Source organism: Mus musculus, chromosome 12 (genome assembly GCF_000001635.26).
Source record: "Mus musculus strain C57BL/6J chromosome 12, GRCm38.p6 C57BL/6J".
Classification (NCBI taxonomy): domain Eukaryota; kingdom Metazoa; phylum Chordata; class Mammalia; order Rodentia; family Muridae; genus Mus; species Mus musculus.
This window is the reverse complement of record NC_000078.6, coordinates 118,046,477-118,065,340: the sequence shown is the minus strand read 5'-3', so window position 1 is coordinate 118,065,340 and position 18,864 is coordinate 118,046,477. Positions and strand designations below refer to the sequence as shown.

Genomic DNA, 18,864 nt, shown 5'->3' with positions numbered 1-18,864 from the left:
TTTCTCTCATTTCCTCCTTATTTCTCTATTGAAATCAAAGGGAATTTTAATTTTCTCATGGAAATAGAAGAAAGTGCCTTTTTCAGGATTGGAGATATGGCTCAGTTAGGAAGTACTTACTGTGCAAGTGAGAAGACCTGAGTTCAGACCCTGGAATCTACATGAAAAGCTAGGTTAATGTCATGTGCTCAGAACTGCAGCATAAGAAAGGAGACAGGACCGTCCTGGGTGCTGGCTGCCAGCCGGCAAGACAGAGCCTTGAATACTACTATCAGTAGAAGCTCAGTCTCAATAATAGAGTGGAAAACTATTGAGGAAGACACCTGATGATATCAACCTCTGGTCACACAGGCCCACATACACACATGAACCTGCGAGCACACGCACACACACACACACACACACACACACACACACACACACACACACAGTTTTACCTAAGCCTTAAACAGTCCTTGATGAATTGAAGAATGAAGTTGATGAATAGAAGATAGTAAAGAACATTTTTAATTAATCTCAGATCAATCCTTGCAAAGCACCATTTACTGTTTTTTTTTCAGTTTGTTAATGAGCTGTTGACATCTGCTCTTTGAATATGACCTTGCCCTTTCTTATATATTCATATTTTATTTGCAGTAGCATAAATCATAATATATTAGAATATATTTATTTTATAAGGTGGTTGTGCTTACTACTTTCTAGGCCACCAATACAGATAATTATTATTTATTTTTTAAACTAAACACTTTTCCTCACTTTTAATCTTCTACAGTGTATGTCTATGTAGTGTTGATTCATGCCTAGTCTTTGGAAAACTTATAGGCAAGAGTATTGATGACTTGAAGTGATTTCCAGGGAGCCCTAGAGTCCCACAAACCCTGAAAGACACAGAAATGGTTTTCAAACTAGAGAAGTGATAGATAAAATTGAGTAATATAGGAAAGAGTAACCTATAAAAAACATCTTCATATAATCTGATAAAAGTGAAATTAAAAGTTCTGTATACAGGCAAAAAGCATAGTTTGTACTTCAATGTGCATGAATCATGGATTATGTGTGATTTTAATGCAGATAATGATTTTTTATTAGATCTGTATAATAGGCACATAAAGATACAAAACTTACTACACCCTGGGTGATTCATGAAAGGTAAAAAAAAAAAATTGCTTGAATGAACTGATGCCATTTTGCACAAAAGACAATTTAAAGCAAAGACTTTCATTGCACACCTATTTCTGATTAGTCACGCAGCTGAGATCTGCAACAGGGTGCAAGAGAGTTCCTCCTGGAGAATTTAGGAATGAGAGTCAGCAGAAGTGATGAGATTAACCAGCTTGTTGCCTCAGAACTATCGGGAACCGGTGTGTTAAGACTGTGCAATGATTGTAGGTTGTCAGCCCCCATGCTTTTACCTGGCTGTCTCAACTCCGACACGAGTGGGAGGATTCAAGGAAACACTGCGTTGTTAATATTTGTGACGCCCACTTCCAGTACTTCTACGAATACTTGGGAAACAGTCCACGGCTGGTGATCACTCCTCTCACTGACAGGTAACACATATAGCTTCCCACAGAGGAGAGAACCAAGCCCCAGTGTCCTTTTGTGTAGATGGAGTGGCATAAGGATGAGAAGAGAGGCCAAGGGGAACAGAGGGACCTGTTAGGAAGCAATAATGAAAGCAGCATGGAAAGTAACTATGCAAGACACCAAGTGTTAACTTTAGAGATAAGATGAAGAAAATTTGAATTAAGAGAGACAGAATTACAGAAGTAATGCAATCATAACAAACGGAGAAGGGATGTGTGGATTAATGTGGCTCAAGGAAGCCTGGTTGTGCCTGAGGCCTTTGTCCACTATCTCTGCCATCATCATCTCCTCTGTCCCTGTCCTCTTTTTGGAAGTGCAGGCGTAGCGAGGACAGCCTATGATGACTGCCATTTTCCTGCATACAGTGATGAGAGAGAAACTAAGATTCATTAAAGGAGTTATCAAGTATTTATGAAGAGCTGTGCTAAGAACTGTCCACAGTGTCTTTGCTGTCACAGTGATCAAGTTCCAGCCGAGTGTGGTGTTCAAGTAGGTGAGGATGAGAGAAATGGCAGGTATTTATTTTAGGGCGCATTGCTTGCTATAATAGAAGCATAATAGAGTGATTTGTCAAAAAGGGTCTGGAAGGAATCATCTACTTCAGATTGAGTTTCCCTGTCTGAAATGCTTGGGTCCAGAAATATTTCCAATTCAGGATATTTTTAGATTTTTGAAATATTTGCATAGATGCTCCAAGTTGAGCATCCATAATCTGAAAATGAAACTCTCAAATGCTTAAAAAGCATGTTTTAGAGCATTTCAGACTTTGGATTAAAATCTTTGTAGGCTAAGAAGACCTTTGAGATAAGACCCAAGTATAGAATCAGCTGCACCCAGATTCTAGGGTAGAGATTTACAGACATAGTTAAATACTGAAGTTCCAAGGTAGGCAGGAGCTTGGCTGAGCTAAAGGACAGGAAGACAGCCAAAGTGGTCTAGGAAAATCGTAGGGCCAGCCAACTGATTGCTACCAAAAGCTCATTGCTATTTCGTGATCCACAAATAGATACATAGAATTTTGCAGAGGTAAAGATGTCTCCCAGATATGAATTCTTTTATTAGGATTATGGCTCCTTTTAATTATGTGGTATGAGCAAGCACACTTAATCTTTGGTATTTAGGAGGTGGGGAATCCTACCTCATTGTTTCTAACTATGTCCTATGACTGAAGTATAAACAGATTGTAAGATATTTATGTCCCTGAAGACTCTGGCAGGATTTCCTAGGGCGGGGATTGTTTGTGTACACATTAATAACAACACAAGTTTATCACTTATATATTGTACAACTTCTGGAACTGTCTAAATCAGGTCTCCTTAACTTTACCTTCGCTCTGTCATTTAAGTACAATTAAAAAGAACTGGGCGTCGTAGTTTGACGTAATTACCTGAAAGTAGCCGCAGATACTTTGTGCATACCACCATGAAGAGAGACGAGGGGAAGAGAGGGGAAGGAACAGGAGAAAAGAAGGGAAATGTAAACTATTCCAGTGTGTAACGTTGGTTGCTTAGTAAATTTTGAATTGAAAACTCTCTGTGTGCTTCATTTGGAAGTTTAAGAAGTGCATGTTCTCTTGGTAGCACAGATAATGTTGGAAAGGGTATTCATTCAATGGTGCATTTCATTTCCCTTTCATCGCTGGCATACCTGTGAATTGTTGTAAGTGTGAGGATTCCCTCTAAGTGCATCCATTCTGTCTCATTTGACATTTGATGTGGCCATCTCTTTGGAAATTAGGTAGGGCCAATGCTGACTCCCCTTACGTCATCACATTCAGAGACAGGCTGGCCAGCTTGCCACTGACAGACTGGTAATGCCTGCAGTGGCTATAGTGGTGAAGATATTGCTGGTTAAGGTGTCAGTAAGAAAAACACTAAAATTCAATGTCTTTTTTTATCTTTATTTTTTTTTTTTCGAGACAGGGTTTCTCTGTGTAGCCCTGGCTGTCCTGTCTACTTTGTAGACCAGGCTGGCCTCGAACTCAGAAATCTGCCTGCCTCTGCCTCCTGTGTGCTGGGATTAAAGGTCTGTGCCACCACGTCTGGCAAATTCAATGTCTTAATGAACACAGAAGCTGATGTCTCACTGTAGAGGTGAGCATGCCCAATCATGGCCAACTGAGTATGGCTTCCCCGGTTGCTACAGTCAGTAGAAAGGGAGTCCAGAGGAAATGTCCTCAAGCAGGTGTCCTAGAAATGCCATTTTTGCATACACTACATTTGTTAGGCATTTGGTTCCTACTGTGGACAGAGAGGACAGGTTCTACAAAGAGGGCTCAGTTCCTGGTATACGAGTCTTTTCTCCTCTATTTTGCTGTGAATTGCTCTTCAACCTGCATCTGACAGAAGGGCTGTTGCCCATTTTCTGCTTATTTCTATTGGCATGGCACTTTGAACTCTTCAGAGCTTTCCCCCTGGACTTTCTTCATGCAGCCCCACAGAAAGCTCACTTTGTAGATAAGAGGCCTCAGGATGCAGAGGTCAGAAGGCTTCGGGCTGATGATATCTGATGATCTACAGAATAGATCTTAGATCTTAGTCCCTGGTCTACCAACTCTAGGCATGACTGTCACTATCTGTACTAACACAGAAATAGCATGGAGACCCCAGGTAAAGATCACCAGCTGCTTGAGGAATACTTGTTACTAGTTGCTCCTTTTGCAGATATTAAGTTCTATCCTTTGGATGAGACTTTTAGTCTCAGAACCTCTGGCCTCTACCTACCCAAATAAGTATCATGGTCTAAATGCATGTGCAACACATTCTAAATAAATTCCTAAAGTACGTTGACTGCAGTGTTTTAGTCAGTATAGTACCGTGCACTTGCAATCACCTTCTGTATTGAAGTAGGCATATATTCTTGCTCACATATACATGCACATTTCAACTCTTAGTGTATTTGTTACAGAACAATTTAATGCAGTCATATTTAACTTATCATCATCTAAGGCCCATTCCCCCTCACTAGTCTGTCTATACCCAGTTTGAGGTATTATCTACCTTATTAATAATATCTTCACCTAGAAGTATCAGATATTCAATCACATCACAAATAAAGATATTTTTATCTCAGCCCTTAGGAGATGAGACAGTGGGTAAATAAAATAGCACACTCTTTTCTACTTGTTTTAAATGGCCAACCTAGAAGGCTGATTCACATTTGCCATGAACAAATCCAAAGCTCACAGTTGGTTTTTGCTTCTAGGCTTTGGTTTTTAGCCACTTTTTAAAAGAAAATCATTTAGACTCAGTGTACCGTAAAAGAGCAGGCTTGACTGCAGTGTTTGTGTTTTGTTGTGTGAAGGTGTTACATCACTTTAACTCAATCACTTCATCTGACCATGAGCGGCGCTCCGGCTGGCCCAGCTGGAACAGGGAAAACGGAAACCACCAAAGACCTTGGCCGTGCCCTGGGCATGATGGTTTACGTATTCAACTGCTCAGAGCAAATGGACTACAGGGTAAGTTATTAAATGCATAAAATATGTTCCAGCCACATGAATCCCACTTGGAGAGAGCCATATACCTTGTCTGAAATGCTCAGAGCCATGAAGTATTTCTCACTTCTGAATTTTTCAGGTTTTTCTATATTTTCATCTTCGTGATAGTGTAGGCCTGCAGTCCAAGTCTGACCATGCAGTTCATTTGTATTACATGTACATCTACTGTGACTTAAGGTGACTTTACTCAGTAGGTTTAGTCATTTTGTGAAGCAAAACTTAACAACATGGGGATTCTTCCACGTGTGATGTCGTGTTGGTACCCAGTGCTCTGGATCCTGGAGCACTTTGGTTTTTAAGATCAGAGCTGTCCCACCTGTCAGTGTCCCAGACCCTCTGTTCCACTCTGACTCTACCACCTCCTTGTAGTCCATAGGAAACATCTATAAAGGACTGGTGCAGACGGGAGCATGGGGCTGCTTTGATGAGTTCAACCGCATCGCTGTGGAGGTTCTGTCTGTAGTGGCAGTGCAGGTGAAGATGATTCATGACGCCATCAGGAACGGGAGAAAGAGGTGGGCCTGTGGCTATCTGGCTGACTTGCTTGCTTCCTTGCTTGCTTGCTTCCTTCCTTGGTTCTTTTTATCCACCTACCCCCTCGCACCGAACAGTCAGAAGATAACCTTACCTTCTCAGAATTTTGTAACTCATCTCTGTCATGTTAAATGGATAAAATAATTGCAAATAGTAATGCTGAATAACCCAGCCACCTATCTCTACTAGTAGCTTTGTGTTGAGGTCCGTGAAGAGGCTTCAGTGTTCATCTTTCTTGGCCTTCTGGCAAGTCTCAAGGAGTTTGCTTCACCCAAGGCATAGGACACCCCCTCCCCCACACTGTCCCTTTCCAGGTTTCCTCTCATCTGGAAAGTACAGGGCCTCCCTTCCAGAGCCCCATGTTGATTGATGGAAAGGATTTGGACAGGCTGGATCTCTCAGGCTCGTGCTTGCAGGCCTTCCCCCTGCCTCCACCTTCTCCCTTTTTGACTTTATGCAGCTCCCAAGCTTCACCTCTGTACTATAATGCACAGGCATCTATATGTCCTCTCCCTTCATCATTCAGACTTCTGCTGAAATGGCTGCATATGGCAACTCAAGAATGCAGTTGAGGTCTCCTAAGCCTCTGTCATTTAATACACTAGAGTCAAAGTGCCAGATCTTCCATCTCTACCCGCTTTGTTGGGACCCCTCCCAATGAGTGACTGGGGGCAACACCATCCCAGATGTATCTGGAATGTAAACTCTTTGTCCTGTGGCACCTTATTCCGAAAGCAAAGCATTTGGAATTCGATGACTAAAATTTCAGAATAAGCATGATACACCATGTGAATGTAGTTCTCTTGGTGGCCTTCTTCCACGAATACAGCTGGGCTTAGCCAGCCTGTTCATCTCTCCCATGTTTAGGGTATTTTGCTCAGCTACTTCTGTTGTGCACGAGAACACTTCTAGTCTGCTCTCCCCCACCTCAATGATAAAGGATTCCCACCCCAATCCCTTTCTCAGAGCTGTGCACTTGTTCTAGAAGTTTCCAGTTTGTCAGAGAAATATGTTTCCACCTTTGGGTCCTAACACCAGCTTCCAACATCCAGATGCCTGCTGCCTTACCCACCTCACTTCTGGTTCTGTCTCAGTGGAATTTTAGTTAGATCCCCGGCCATATTTGACTTTTACTCGGAATCCCATTATCTGGGATCCCGATAAAGTCATCTGAGGCCGTCCTTTGTCATGCAGATTTATGTATTTAGTCAGAAGTGATTTGAAAATTCCCAGGCATACTTGGTGGTGCCTCTGCCTGCATTTTAAGGCCTCTCCCTTCTTCCTTCTTCCTGTTCATAAACAGGCTGCAAGTCTCCATCATGGTCTCATGAGTTGATTAAATTCTCCTTACCCTTCAGGTTCTAAGCCATAGATCTAAGCTGAGTCCATCTGTTAGAGGCTCCTCCCTCTGCTTGGAGGCCCTGCCCATCATTGCTATGAATGCTGGGAGAGAGATGCTTAGACCCTGACCACACTCCTGACCTCTGTGAGCCAAGCTTGCCTGCCTTCCCTTAATTGACATTTTGGAAAATCCTGATTTCTCCATTTTAACCTGAACCATTAAAATAATCACCTGCTGTTAGCTACCTAGTATCTAAATCCCCCAGAAAGCCCCAGTATCTGTGTCTCTGCTCTCCTTCCTCTGAGACACCACTTTAGCCTTCCCCCTTCCTTCAAGAGATCTTTCTGAGGTCACCTTACATTTTGTCTGCTTGGCCCTGTCTGAAAGCTTACTTTGCTTGTTACCATTTTATTGCCTTGGTCATCAAAGGTCTAACTGGGCACTCATAATTTCTTTCTGAAAATCGTTGTTTCTTCCTAGCCTTAGCGTGGTGAAGATAGCAGTATTCATAGCTAATATCCGTTGGATATTTACTATGCCCTGGGTATTGTGTTGCAAACCATTATTTCATATTCTTTCAGATCCTCACCAGTAGGTAGGATTATTCTCCCTTTTTATTAAATGAGGAAATTGAAACAAAGAGGATAATTGTCATGCCTAATGTGTGGCATTGATGGCTCTGTACTCTGAGCCTAGCAGAGCCCACTGGCCTGCTGTCCTGACCACCAGACATTCCTACCATGCAGAGATGCTTAGTAGAGATTTACTGAATAACGGGCGGGCAGGTGAAACTGGACAGGGAGTCGTTCCTCCTGCTCCTTTGAGCATGGATACTCTCTGTGCAGTGCTCCATTCAAGGAACTGAAGGCAAAACTGTCATCACCTTTGATTAAATCTTAAGCAGTCAGCTAGCTCTCCGTTCTTCCATTTTAGGCTGTGGGGAGGGGGAAAAAGCTTCCCATATTGTGATTCTAGACGGGAAGGGGGGTTGTTTTTAATAAATATGCTTCAAAACATTCGAAATGTGTGTGCTTATGAATCTTAAAGAAAATTACCCAGGACAAACAGCTTTCTAATACACATTTGCATTTTGCAGGGGCTTGCATTTGTCAGTGTGCATTCATGTTCAGTGAACACATTTAATTCCATCAACGTTCTCTTTATGGTAGATTTGTATTTCTTGGAGAGACTATCCCGCTGAAACCCTCGGTTGGAATATTTATTACTCTGAACCCAGGATATGCCGGTCGAACCGAATTACCAGAAAACCTCAAAGCTCTGTTCAGGCAAGTGCTTCTCTCGCAGCTCACATACTGTGGTACACTTATGCCACCTAACGTTGGCTCGCTCTGACCATGCCATTTATTTTTCCAGAGAATTTAATTTCCTATGGAAAACTTATCTCTCTGAGATCGCTTTATAGAGATAGTTTTCCTCATGATCTTTATAGAGATAATTGTCTCCATGATAGACTCACCCCTTGTGTAATGAAACCAGCACTCAAATCAGTATGTACAAGTTATGTGGTAATTCCAAGTGTTTAATATTAGCTTTTTCATTGCTGTTTTATTGTAAACAGAACTTTCACAAGTTATAAAGCATTTGGTAAATGCAGACATGTATAAAGAGAAGTTATTTGCCAACTAGACATCATGATTGTTATAGTTTTTCTACTTTATTCTATAATTTATATTTTAGAGAGGCATGGTTTTATTTAGTTTCATTTTTGTAATGTTCTTTGTACATATTTTACTATACTATTGAAAATCTTTGGAAGTATAATTTACCACATCTCCAAAATCATCCCTCTTATGACTCATCTACAATTTCTTTATTGCCTTGTGTGGTGTGGCAGGCTTATTTTTGTTTTCTGGTTGGTTTGTTTTGTTTTTGTTTTTGATATTAAACTAAAATTTATTCTTATTAAAAAGTATGTTTGTTTCAGAGTCTTCAGGTGTATGCATGTATGTGCTCGGTTGTATGCGTGCATATGGAGGCCAGAGGTGTCTTCCTCAAATGTTCTCTTCCTTACTTTTTGAGGCAAGATCTCTCATTGACACGGGAGATCACCCATGCAGCTGGCAAGCCTCTGGGATCCTCCAGTCTCCACCTCCCAAGCACTAGAATTGCAAGTGTGTGCTACTGGAGATAGCTTTTACATGGGTGGTGAAGACTGACTGAACTCAGGTCCTCAAGCTGGTGTGGCAAACCCTTTAGTAATGAGCTCTTCCCCCAACCACAGAATAAAATCTTAGATGTAAAATTGCCAGACGATGATTAAAATACATTGCTGACCTCCTTTCTTCAAACACTCAGCCAATATATATGCCACCAGCAGCCTGCATAAGAAGACCTGCAGGTGCATCTTCGATACCCATCATGACTGTTAGCTTTTCCATTATGTCATCCAGGTGTAATCTGGTGCACTGGCATGCTTCCATCAAGTGAGCAGCTGTTGGAACATCACAAATATTCAGATTGAGAAGACAGCTCCTAAACTCTAAGGAGGCCCCTTGTGCCAGTTGGAAACTAATCCTTCTGTCACACACAACTCTCTGTGATTAAGGCTTACATATATCTTTTCTGGAGTTCCTATCAATTTCAACTTTCTAAACTGTGAGCCATGACCCCTTAGGGGCTCAAGTGACTAAATGTGGGTCCAGGAAAAGTTGGCAACAGTTTCTGAATGTGCAAGGACAAGAATTTATTCAGAATATAATGTATAATGAATTGGAGATGCATTTCTGTGATTTTCGCTGCAATCTTGGTTCTGAACACATAACATGTTGTCACAACACAACAATAACCAATGCTACCTGAGACAGCTTAGCTTAGATTCAACTCTATTCTGACATATGAATTGTAGCACCTTAATGTACATACACCGTTTACTGTACTTGTAGAGACATGACTTAATTAAGGAAGGCTCCCCTACACATACACCATTATTCCTCAACATGTTTCAAAAAGTTTGGAACACATTTTATCTTGATTTTGGATCTTGGGGGTTACTAGCTAGCCAGCCTAGCCTAACTTTGCTAGTACCAGAACAGTGAAAGAAAAGTGGTGGAGGGGTATAAATAGTGCCTCGGGAGTGACATCAGATGTTTTTTGGCCTCCACACACATTGACATATATTCTACATGCGAGTGTGTACTCATGTGTAAAAATAAGTTGATATATTTTAATAGTATGTGAATTAGCTTTTATACTTAATAAGTTGTTCTATGAATACCAAAGAACTGTTTTAATGTTGGTTTCCTTATTACTTACCATCAGTGAATAGTTGTCATATACACCTGGTCTATATACATGTAGACCAGGATCATATACAATTCCTTAAGGCAGAAGGGGAGTGTGGGTGTGATAAGCCTACAATTTCCTTCCTGCTCTCTAGCATCATTATCTAAACATTTCGTTTCTAAGATTAGTCCAAGCTTCTGTGTTGACCAGGAGTTTGTTCTTTTAATCACTGAGTATTCTACTGTACAGACATATTGCACGCCCTTTACCCATTCACCAGTTGATGGACTTTGCCTTGATTCCAATCCATAGCCTTTGTGAATAAGCCTGCTATGAACATTGTGAAAATCTCTGCATGAACACATTTTTTGTCTCTTCTAGGGGTATATTTAAGATTGGTCATGTGGCAAATGCATGCTTTACTTAGAAAAAAATGTGCAACATTGCAAAGGTCATTGACTCCTTTTAAACTTTCACCATTAGTGAGTGAGAATTCCATTGCTTTATGTTGTTAAATATCTAACATTGTTAGCAATGCTGACATTATGATATTATTTGGTAGGTTTTAGCTGATTTAATTGAGCCATTGTAGTGTGTCATTATGAGTTTACTTTAATATTTCCATTAAGGCTCACAGTCTTGAGTAATTTTTCATGTGTTTATTGGCCATTCCCAGAGAGAGAAAGAGTTTTGTGTGTGTGTGTGCGTGTGTGTGTGTGTGTGTGTGTGTGTGTGCTTAATGCTGTATTGTGTAAACAGTTCCTTTATTAGATAACACACAATATGAAACTTTTCTCTTATTTTGTGGCTTTCTTTTTTGCAATTTTGATGATGCCCATCAAAGATAAAAGTTTTGAATATCATGAAATATTTACCAATTATCTCCGTGGGTTTTTTTGTTTTTTGTTTTTTTTTTTTAGTTTTTGGTGTTTGTTTTTTTTTTTGTTTTTTTTTTTTTTTTGTTTTTTGTTTTTTTGTTTTGTTTTGTTTTTTCGTTTTTTGAGACAGGGTTTCTCTGTGTAGCCCAGGCTGACCTGGAACTCACTTTGTAGACCAGGCTGGCCTTGAACTCAGAAATCCACCTGCCTCTGCCTCCCAAATGCTGGGATTAAAGGCGTGTGCCACCACCGCCCGGCTACTATCTTGATTTTTTAATATTCTAGTTAAGGAAGCTTACTTAGCCAAAGCTTGGAGTTTTCAACTGTGTTTTCCTCCACAGATTTTGTTGTTTACAGCTTTTTACATGTTTTCTGTTATTCTGTCGATTTACTGAACATTATAGCAATTGTCTTTCTAATGATAAACAGTCCTTCAGTCTTACGTTCTTGGCATAAAACGAGGCCTTGTTCTTACATATTTGCTGAATACAATATGTTGTGATTTTATTCGATATTTTTAAAAATCTTTACTACAGAGCATACTGGTCTGTAGTGTTTTCTGTGTAACCTGTTTGATTTTTGCATCAGAGAAATGCTGCCATCATGTGTCTTGCTTCTAATACTTTGCGTGGGACTGGTATTATTTGTTGCTAAAGTATTTGGTAGAATTAATCCGTGAAAGTGTCTGGACCAATATTTTTCTTCATGGGAATCTTTTCAGTAATGGATTTCTTTAATAGATAGGAAGTTATTGAGATTTTATTTCTCTTTAGATTTGTTTTGGTGATCTACATCTTTTATGGAAGGTATCCCGTTTTCTGGATTAGCAAGTGTTTTAGCATGTATTGTTCCGGGCATTATCTGTAAGGACACCCTGAACTTCACACATGCTATAATTTGTGTTGCTCAACCTCCTCTTGGTCCCTGAGGATAATCTACAAGCTTAACAGTTGATTTTCAGGTCTTTAGGATTAACAGTGCGTCTTTTAACTACTTAGCATGCCTTCAAAAGAATTAAATGTCTCCTTATATACATTATAAGAATATTTATAGTTTTAAGTGAGAATTCCTCTAATTCTTTAAGCCTAAAATATGTTTATCCATCCATTTTTATATTTAATTATAGTTCTTTTATATTTTATTCTAATTTTATGCTACCACTTCTCAAATGTAATTCACAAAATGAAAACTTCAGTAGATAATACAGAGTGAGTATTTAATTCTGTTCCGTAATGTTCATCAAACCTTCTAACATCTTATCTTGAATGTTTCCCCTCTTCATAATAACAGCTTCCTCTAGCATAGTCTGCTCATTTTCTTCAGCCAGAGCATACTGCCACCCCAGCGGTGAATGTAATAGCTGCAAAGCACACTTGTCTGCACTGCATTTTCACGTTTCTGACCCAATTTACCTCATGGACATCTTTCATTTGGGCTGTAAAGTTTTAAATCTTTTTGACATTTCATAAATTTCATTTGATAAACTACCTACAGCATTGTTTATATTTTGATGCTAGTCATGGTGTCGGGAACATTCTGAGGCTTGGCTGTAATTGTTTCTAAATTTCTCCACTTACCACGAACAATGTGCTCTACAGTACATATTGAAACTTCCAGGGACACCCATCAGCCTGCACCTCTGTAAAGGCAGACATGAAAATATTCACCTTGTGTTAAAATTAAGTGAGACCAGGAGGAAGGAGGTGTTAGCACCCTGTGTGGTATGAAGTAAATGCACAGTAAATGCTAGTGTTTGCAGGCTGCAGAATGTGGCTCAGTATTCTGAGTATGGTGCTTAGCATGCACTGGGCCCAAGGATCAGGTCCCAGCACATAAAGGGAAGATCACATTCTATAAGAAGGAGAAGGGAGGGAACCAAGAGAGGATGGTGGGAAAGGAGGCGAAAGACAGAACATTGTTTATGTTTTTCTTATCTGCAGGATTTAGATTTAAATATATGTAAATACTTAGAGGACATGAGAACAGGTTGTATTTGGGAGGAGGGGCCAGAGAGAAAGAGAGAGTAGTGGGAGACTGAATGAGTAACATACAAAGACGTGTGTGCACGAAAATGTTACAATTAAACCTATTGTTTTGTACACTAACTAAAAAAGTATTATGTTCACTGATGTAATGACAGATAATATGGCAACCCTTTTCTTTTCTCTGCTTTCCATTCTTCCATTGCACAATGAACAATAAATACAAAAAAATAATCCAGAGGTCGGGTTAGTTTAAGGCTTCAGTCCCCTAGGCCCAAAGACCCATGGGGAGTGCCCAGGGTGAAAAAAATCAATTGTGTGTAAAGTAGCATGTAACTGTACTCACAGAAACAGGTAAATGTTTTGGGGTGCACAGTCTTAACAATCTAAAGCATAGAGCTTTTATTCATTTGCCTGTGGTCCCTCTGTACCAGGTTTCAGTGGAAAGTTTTCAGGTCTGGCTATTTCTGGCTCCAGTCTTTGAGTAGGAACTTTTTGAAATCCTCCTATACATAAAGAGGAAATTGAAGCTACATTTTTCTAAATTTTCATCTGGAAAGCCCCTCTTGGTGGACCCTAGTAGCACTGTGCAAGAGATAACTTATATACCCTCAAAATATTTTAACCTATTTAGGGTTTTGCTTAATTTTTAATTTTAAGTGTATGAGTTTTTTGCCTGCATGTATATGTGTCCCATGTGCATGCCTTGTGCCCACAGAAACCCACACTGGGTCCCCTAGAACTAGAGTCATTGGTGCGTGTGAGCCACATGGACACTGGGTGCCAACCTGGGACTCTGCTAAAGCGTCCCTCAACCCCACTTGTACACTTTTGAAGGTGACATTCAGGCATTCGTGAACTCTTTGAGCTGCCCATTAAGCACAACTAGCTTTGAAAACTAAAATACATCACATTTTGTTAAATAAATCAGAACAAAACTCATAACTCCCTCATTGTTTTTGTACCAACTTGTGCCTTGGAGGTTGTATGCCCGATGGTTATTGAAACCAGCTGCAGAGCGAGGTACTATTCTCCAGTGATCAATGGACGCTGTGTTCCGGTAGTATGTTTTACCTTTACTAGAAAACTTCAGTCTTCCTGTGCCTGTCATTCTAGTGAGATCATGAACACGTAGTTAAGAGCCCGGAGTAACTGTGAAGTAGAGCACAGGTTCAGTCTGACTTAAATCTCCAGCTCCACCAAACAAGCAAAGACCGAATTCCACCAACGCAGAGGGAAGTTAATGTATTGTAACTCTGCATTTTCTTTAAACTTGCCACCCACCCCCATTGCAGGTGTCTACTATTTCTACTGTCTCACCGTCTCCCCAGTGTCCAGCAGAAGTGTTTTAGTTGGACTGAAGGGTTTTGTTAGCGGTATTGACAGAGGCCATTATGACCTGCGTAGGAGTAGTGAGACTGTTGCTACAGACTAATCACCTGATTGAAGTGATGTACACGTATGACCTTACTATAATAGTTAAAATGAGAGCTCATATTTATACTGTAGACCCTGTGCCATGGTGGCCCCGGACACTGAGCTGATCTGTGAAATCATGTTGGTGGCGGAAGGGTTTGTGGATGCACGCTCGTTGGCCCGGAAGTTCATTTCCTTGTACACGCTCTGTGAGGAGCTGCTGTCCAAGCAGGTGAGAAGTCTTTGGATATTATTTGGTTTTATATCATATTAAAATAGACGTTTAAAAACATGTACGTTGAATACTTTAGCATTCAAATGACACAGACATTTGGAAGGATTTCATATTTTCTATGGGATTGTTCAAATTACATGCTTTCCAAATCTTACTTTTTCCTGAAATTAAATTTCAGACATCTTAGTGTGCATATAAGTATCTTACTTATACTCCATATGGCTCTTTACAAAAGAGTTATGGGATTTTCTCTGAGCATTGTTGATGCTATAGTTATAAAGGAGATTTCATGCTGCCTTTATTTCTTGTAGTGGAAAAGGCAGAAGGGGTCACAAGGTGAGTGAAGTTGATTCTGGAAAACATTCTAGAAATGTTGGCCTTTCTCATCAGTTGCTAATCCCTATTTTGAAACTGAATGGGGCTTTGTTTATTAATCCTAGTCTCCAGTCTTCTTTACTGTGCTTCTGGCAAGTTTGTGAAGTTGCTGATGTGCCACAAACAAGTGTGTGTCTGCTTCGGTCTTCTTAAGTTTAGCTTCCTGTTGGGCTTAGGACTTTTTGTGGTGTCTCACTGATTCCCTGTGACATTAGCCTGTAGCTGTTATATAACGGCGCTGTTAACCCACAGATACTTGTTCGATCCAGTGTATTTATCTTAACTTGCCCACTTTCAGAGTGAGATATGGAATCAGAGATACGGACATCCTGTCGTTTCAAGGGTAGGTATTTGGAAAGGAAGCTGTAATGTTTAATAACATGGGCGAAGTACTGTCCCACAGTGTCGTGTGCAAAAGAAGGTTCATTGGGTATGACCTCAGCTGTAGATGTGTTTTCTATACACAAAATGACTGGAAACATAATTTTTGACAGTTGTCTCTGAGGAGTGAGATGATTGGTATTTTTATCTTTTCTTATAATCTGAAATCTCCTTTAAAATTCCATTTAAATTTTATAACTAAAAATATCCACTTCCCATGAAAAATGAAATTTTGAGTGTGTCCGTTACAGTAGTAATATTATGAACATCTAGTGAGACCATCTACTGTATTCAGGTAGTATGTTGTTGATGCCAGTTGACAGAGTTGTAAGAGACAAACCGGATGAAAACAGACAGGCCAAGTAAAGAACTTGGAGGTTCAATTGCATGAAGTAAAAATTGGAAGAAAGTAGAGAAGGAAAATATTATCAAAGGTCTCAAGAAAGGAAGAGGTCTATGTTTACATAGAATAGGTAGCATTTATTTTCTGTTTCGTTTTGTTTTGTTTTGTTTTGTTTTGTTTTGAGATAATGTCTTACTCTACCCCATGCTAGCCACAGACTCCTGGAAATCCTCCTTTCTCAGTCTCCTGAGTATTGCAATTGCTGCCTCAACCAGCTACATGTGTTGTGTTTTAAAATCTCCTCACACAGCTACATATGCTGTGTTTTGAAATCACCTCAAGATTACCAGTTGGGTAGTTATAATCCTGTTGATGGGCGTGGAAGTTCATGAAATAACGGAGTCCTGAGCTGAGCGGTAGTAGGAGCTGGTGGGAGCTGAGCTTATCCTAACTTTATCTAGGACACTTGGAGCCAAATTCAAGAGGAAGGTAGGGCGCTAGGTATCAGGCAGGAAGAGAAGAGTTCTTGTACTGCGTGCATGGAAAAAGGAAGCCTGTCTAGAAAGCAGAGCTGAGTTACAAGCACAACTCAGACATTTCTGAGAGTAGAGAGGAATGTGAAGAATCAGAAACATTCCTGAACAATGGAGTAAAGTTGGAAGAGAATAGAAACACGAGAATGGTTTTCTAGGGTCAGAACTTATTGGATAAACCAGGAAAAGCAGCGAGGACGCAGTAGTCGTCACAGCATTTCAGTATTAAGGGGTTCTCTTCGAATAGAATCGGTAGCTTCTGGCGCATCCTCTCCTTTAGCATCACCTCTGCAAGGACCTGGCCACGACCCAGACAGCCTCTGTGCCCTGCAGACCTGTCGGCTCTTGCTTTTATCTTCCTTCTTCAGCCCTAGTCTGCTTTTGTACTCGTGACTTCCAGATGATCTCTACCATGACCAGTGATAAAAATAATTTTCCTGCCAAGACTTTTCATGAGACCATCTGGGGGGTCTTTGTAGCCCCCAAACTCCCACAGATACACACCTGAACGAAAACGTTCTCCATGCACCCCTTACCTTTATTATCGGCATGACACATGGGTGTTTTTACTTCCGTTCTTCTCTTCTTTTATTACCAACAGAAACGGCAGCCAAGACCTAATTTGGTTTTATTATCCACAAATGGATGAAATGGCATATTCATGTATTTATCATTTCAGTGTTCACAAAGCATTCATTCCCACATGAACAACTTTACCCCCACATCCATCTGTAAAGTAGATGGCTACTCTGTCTGCCTCTCTACAGCTGCTGAGGCTTGGAGGAGAGGTGACCTGCCTGTAGGCACAGCTGAGAAACATTTAGGAGAATTGTTGCCTTGAGGATGGTAGATAGGTGGACAAGAGAGGGAATGCCAGGCAGCCCAAATCAGTTGTTTTGGAGCCAAGACTGGTGGTGAACATGTTTAATCCCAGCAGAGGCACTATCTCTGTGAGTTCAAGGCCAGCCTGGTCTCTGTAGCAAATTTCAGGATAGCCAGAGATACATAGTGAGATCCTGTTACGGAGTCAGTCACTTTTGAATTCAACTCATGGAATATATGTTCACTGAGCACCTTGCTGTAAGCCAGGCTCAGGAACTCCACAGACTGAAATAGACAGGAACTGCCTCCACCTTCCAGAAGTCCAGGGCCAGTGGGATTCAGTGGGAATGGTGTACAAGTCTCAGGGAGAGACTGGCTCATAATAGAATTTTGTAATTTTTATTGTATTTCATGTTCGCACTAGGGCAGAGTTGTCTAAGTGACTGAAAGGATAGGTGACTAGACATGAATGGCTGGGATGGGGATAATAAAGGTAAGGGGTACATGTATGAAGGTTGGTGCACAAAGGGAAGGGAGCCTGGACTAGTCAAGGTGCTGAATCTTCTTGATTGAAGAAGAGGAGCTGAGGTGAGAGATGGGGACTTGGGCAAAAGCTGCAATGAGATGCTACAGAAAGAGTCTAGAAAATGGCTGAAGGAAGTCAGATACACGCCCCACAAACAAGATCTATAAAATTATTTTGCTTCCAGAATTAATTGTTGTAAATCTTTTATTAAAAAAAATATGTGTCTATCTGAACTCTTTTGGCTTCCAGCTTTTACTTCTGGAATGAAGATCTCATTCAATGTCTGAGAAAGGCGTGCCTGTGCTTTTATTTTTAGGATCACTATGACTGGGGACTTCGTGCTATTAAGTCTGTCTTGGTGGTAGCTGGCTCACTGAAACGAGGAGATAAAAATAGACCCGAAGATCAGGTACTTCAGTGCTAAATGATGTTGCAGAGTGAGTAGCTAAATGGCTTCAGACAGACGGAATTATGTACCTGGCTGGGGAGGCACACATGATTCCATCTATTAAAACATCTGTCCTTAATGCAGGCTATTTTAAGGGCCAGCATTTCTTGTAATTGGTCACAAGTGTTCCTGACTACAGAGATGGGGATCTGGGAAAGGAAAATGTGATTTTTATATAAGTGTTTTTGAGATATCAACCACGAAAAGTATTTTGACAGCTCTAATAGAATATTTTAGTCATCACTGTTTGATCTTCTTTGAGAAATGTGTAAGAACCCCAGCTAATAAAGTTGGGATATTCATTCTGAAAAGCCAGTGACCTCAGGTCAACCCAGTGGGGTACAGAACATCCACTGCTTAAAGTGGGCTCCAAGAGGAGAGGTTAACTTCGTGAGATGCACAGCAGTTGTGAGGCCATTGGGAAGAGCTCTGCTCTCCTCCAAAGATTTCAGTGGTGACAGCACAGCCGACATTATCTTTGCTTAGGAAGAAACAAGAGACCGGATAGCAGAACTATGCAAGTATGCATGTGATGTATCTTGAAATATAGAGTAAACTAGATCTCTCTAGAATTTTTTTTTTATGGTAAGGGACACTATTTGTCTTAAATTTGCTGATCTATCTCTTCTTGGTCTCTGTTCAGGGTTAGCCAACATTTTCTTTGCTCCTTTATTCCACCCAGTGTTCAGTGAAGATGGAACGTGTAGCTCTCTGTATAAC

The 18,864-nt window shown here is 40.5% G+C and overlaps 1 protein-coding gene across 5 annotated transcripts in view; it reads left to right on the top strand.

Moving 5' to 3' along the window:
• The window catches only part of Dnah11 (dynein, axonemal, heavy chain 11), a 321,062-nt gene that overhangs the window by 133,703 nt on the left and 168,495 nt on the right, over positions 1-18,864 (top strand). For all 5 annotated transcript variants that reach the window (NM_010060.3, XM_017314946.2, XM_017314947.2 and 2 more), the window contains 6 exons: positions 1,390-1,550; positions 4,891-5,047; positions 5,456-5,601; positions 8,132-8,248; positions 14,575-14,713; positions 18,013-18,105. In NM_010060.3, coding sequence (NP_034190.3) covers positions 1,390-1,550; positions 4,891-5,047; positions 5,456-5,601; positions 8,132-8,248; positions 14,575-14,713; positions 18,013-18,105 — 813 coding nt within the window. The remainder of the gene's footprint in view (positions 1-1,389; positions 1,551-4,890; positions 5,048-5,455; positions 5,602-8,131; positions 8,249-14,574; positions 14,714-18,012; positions 18,106-18,864) is intronic.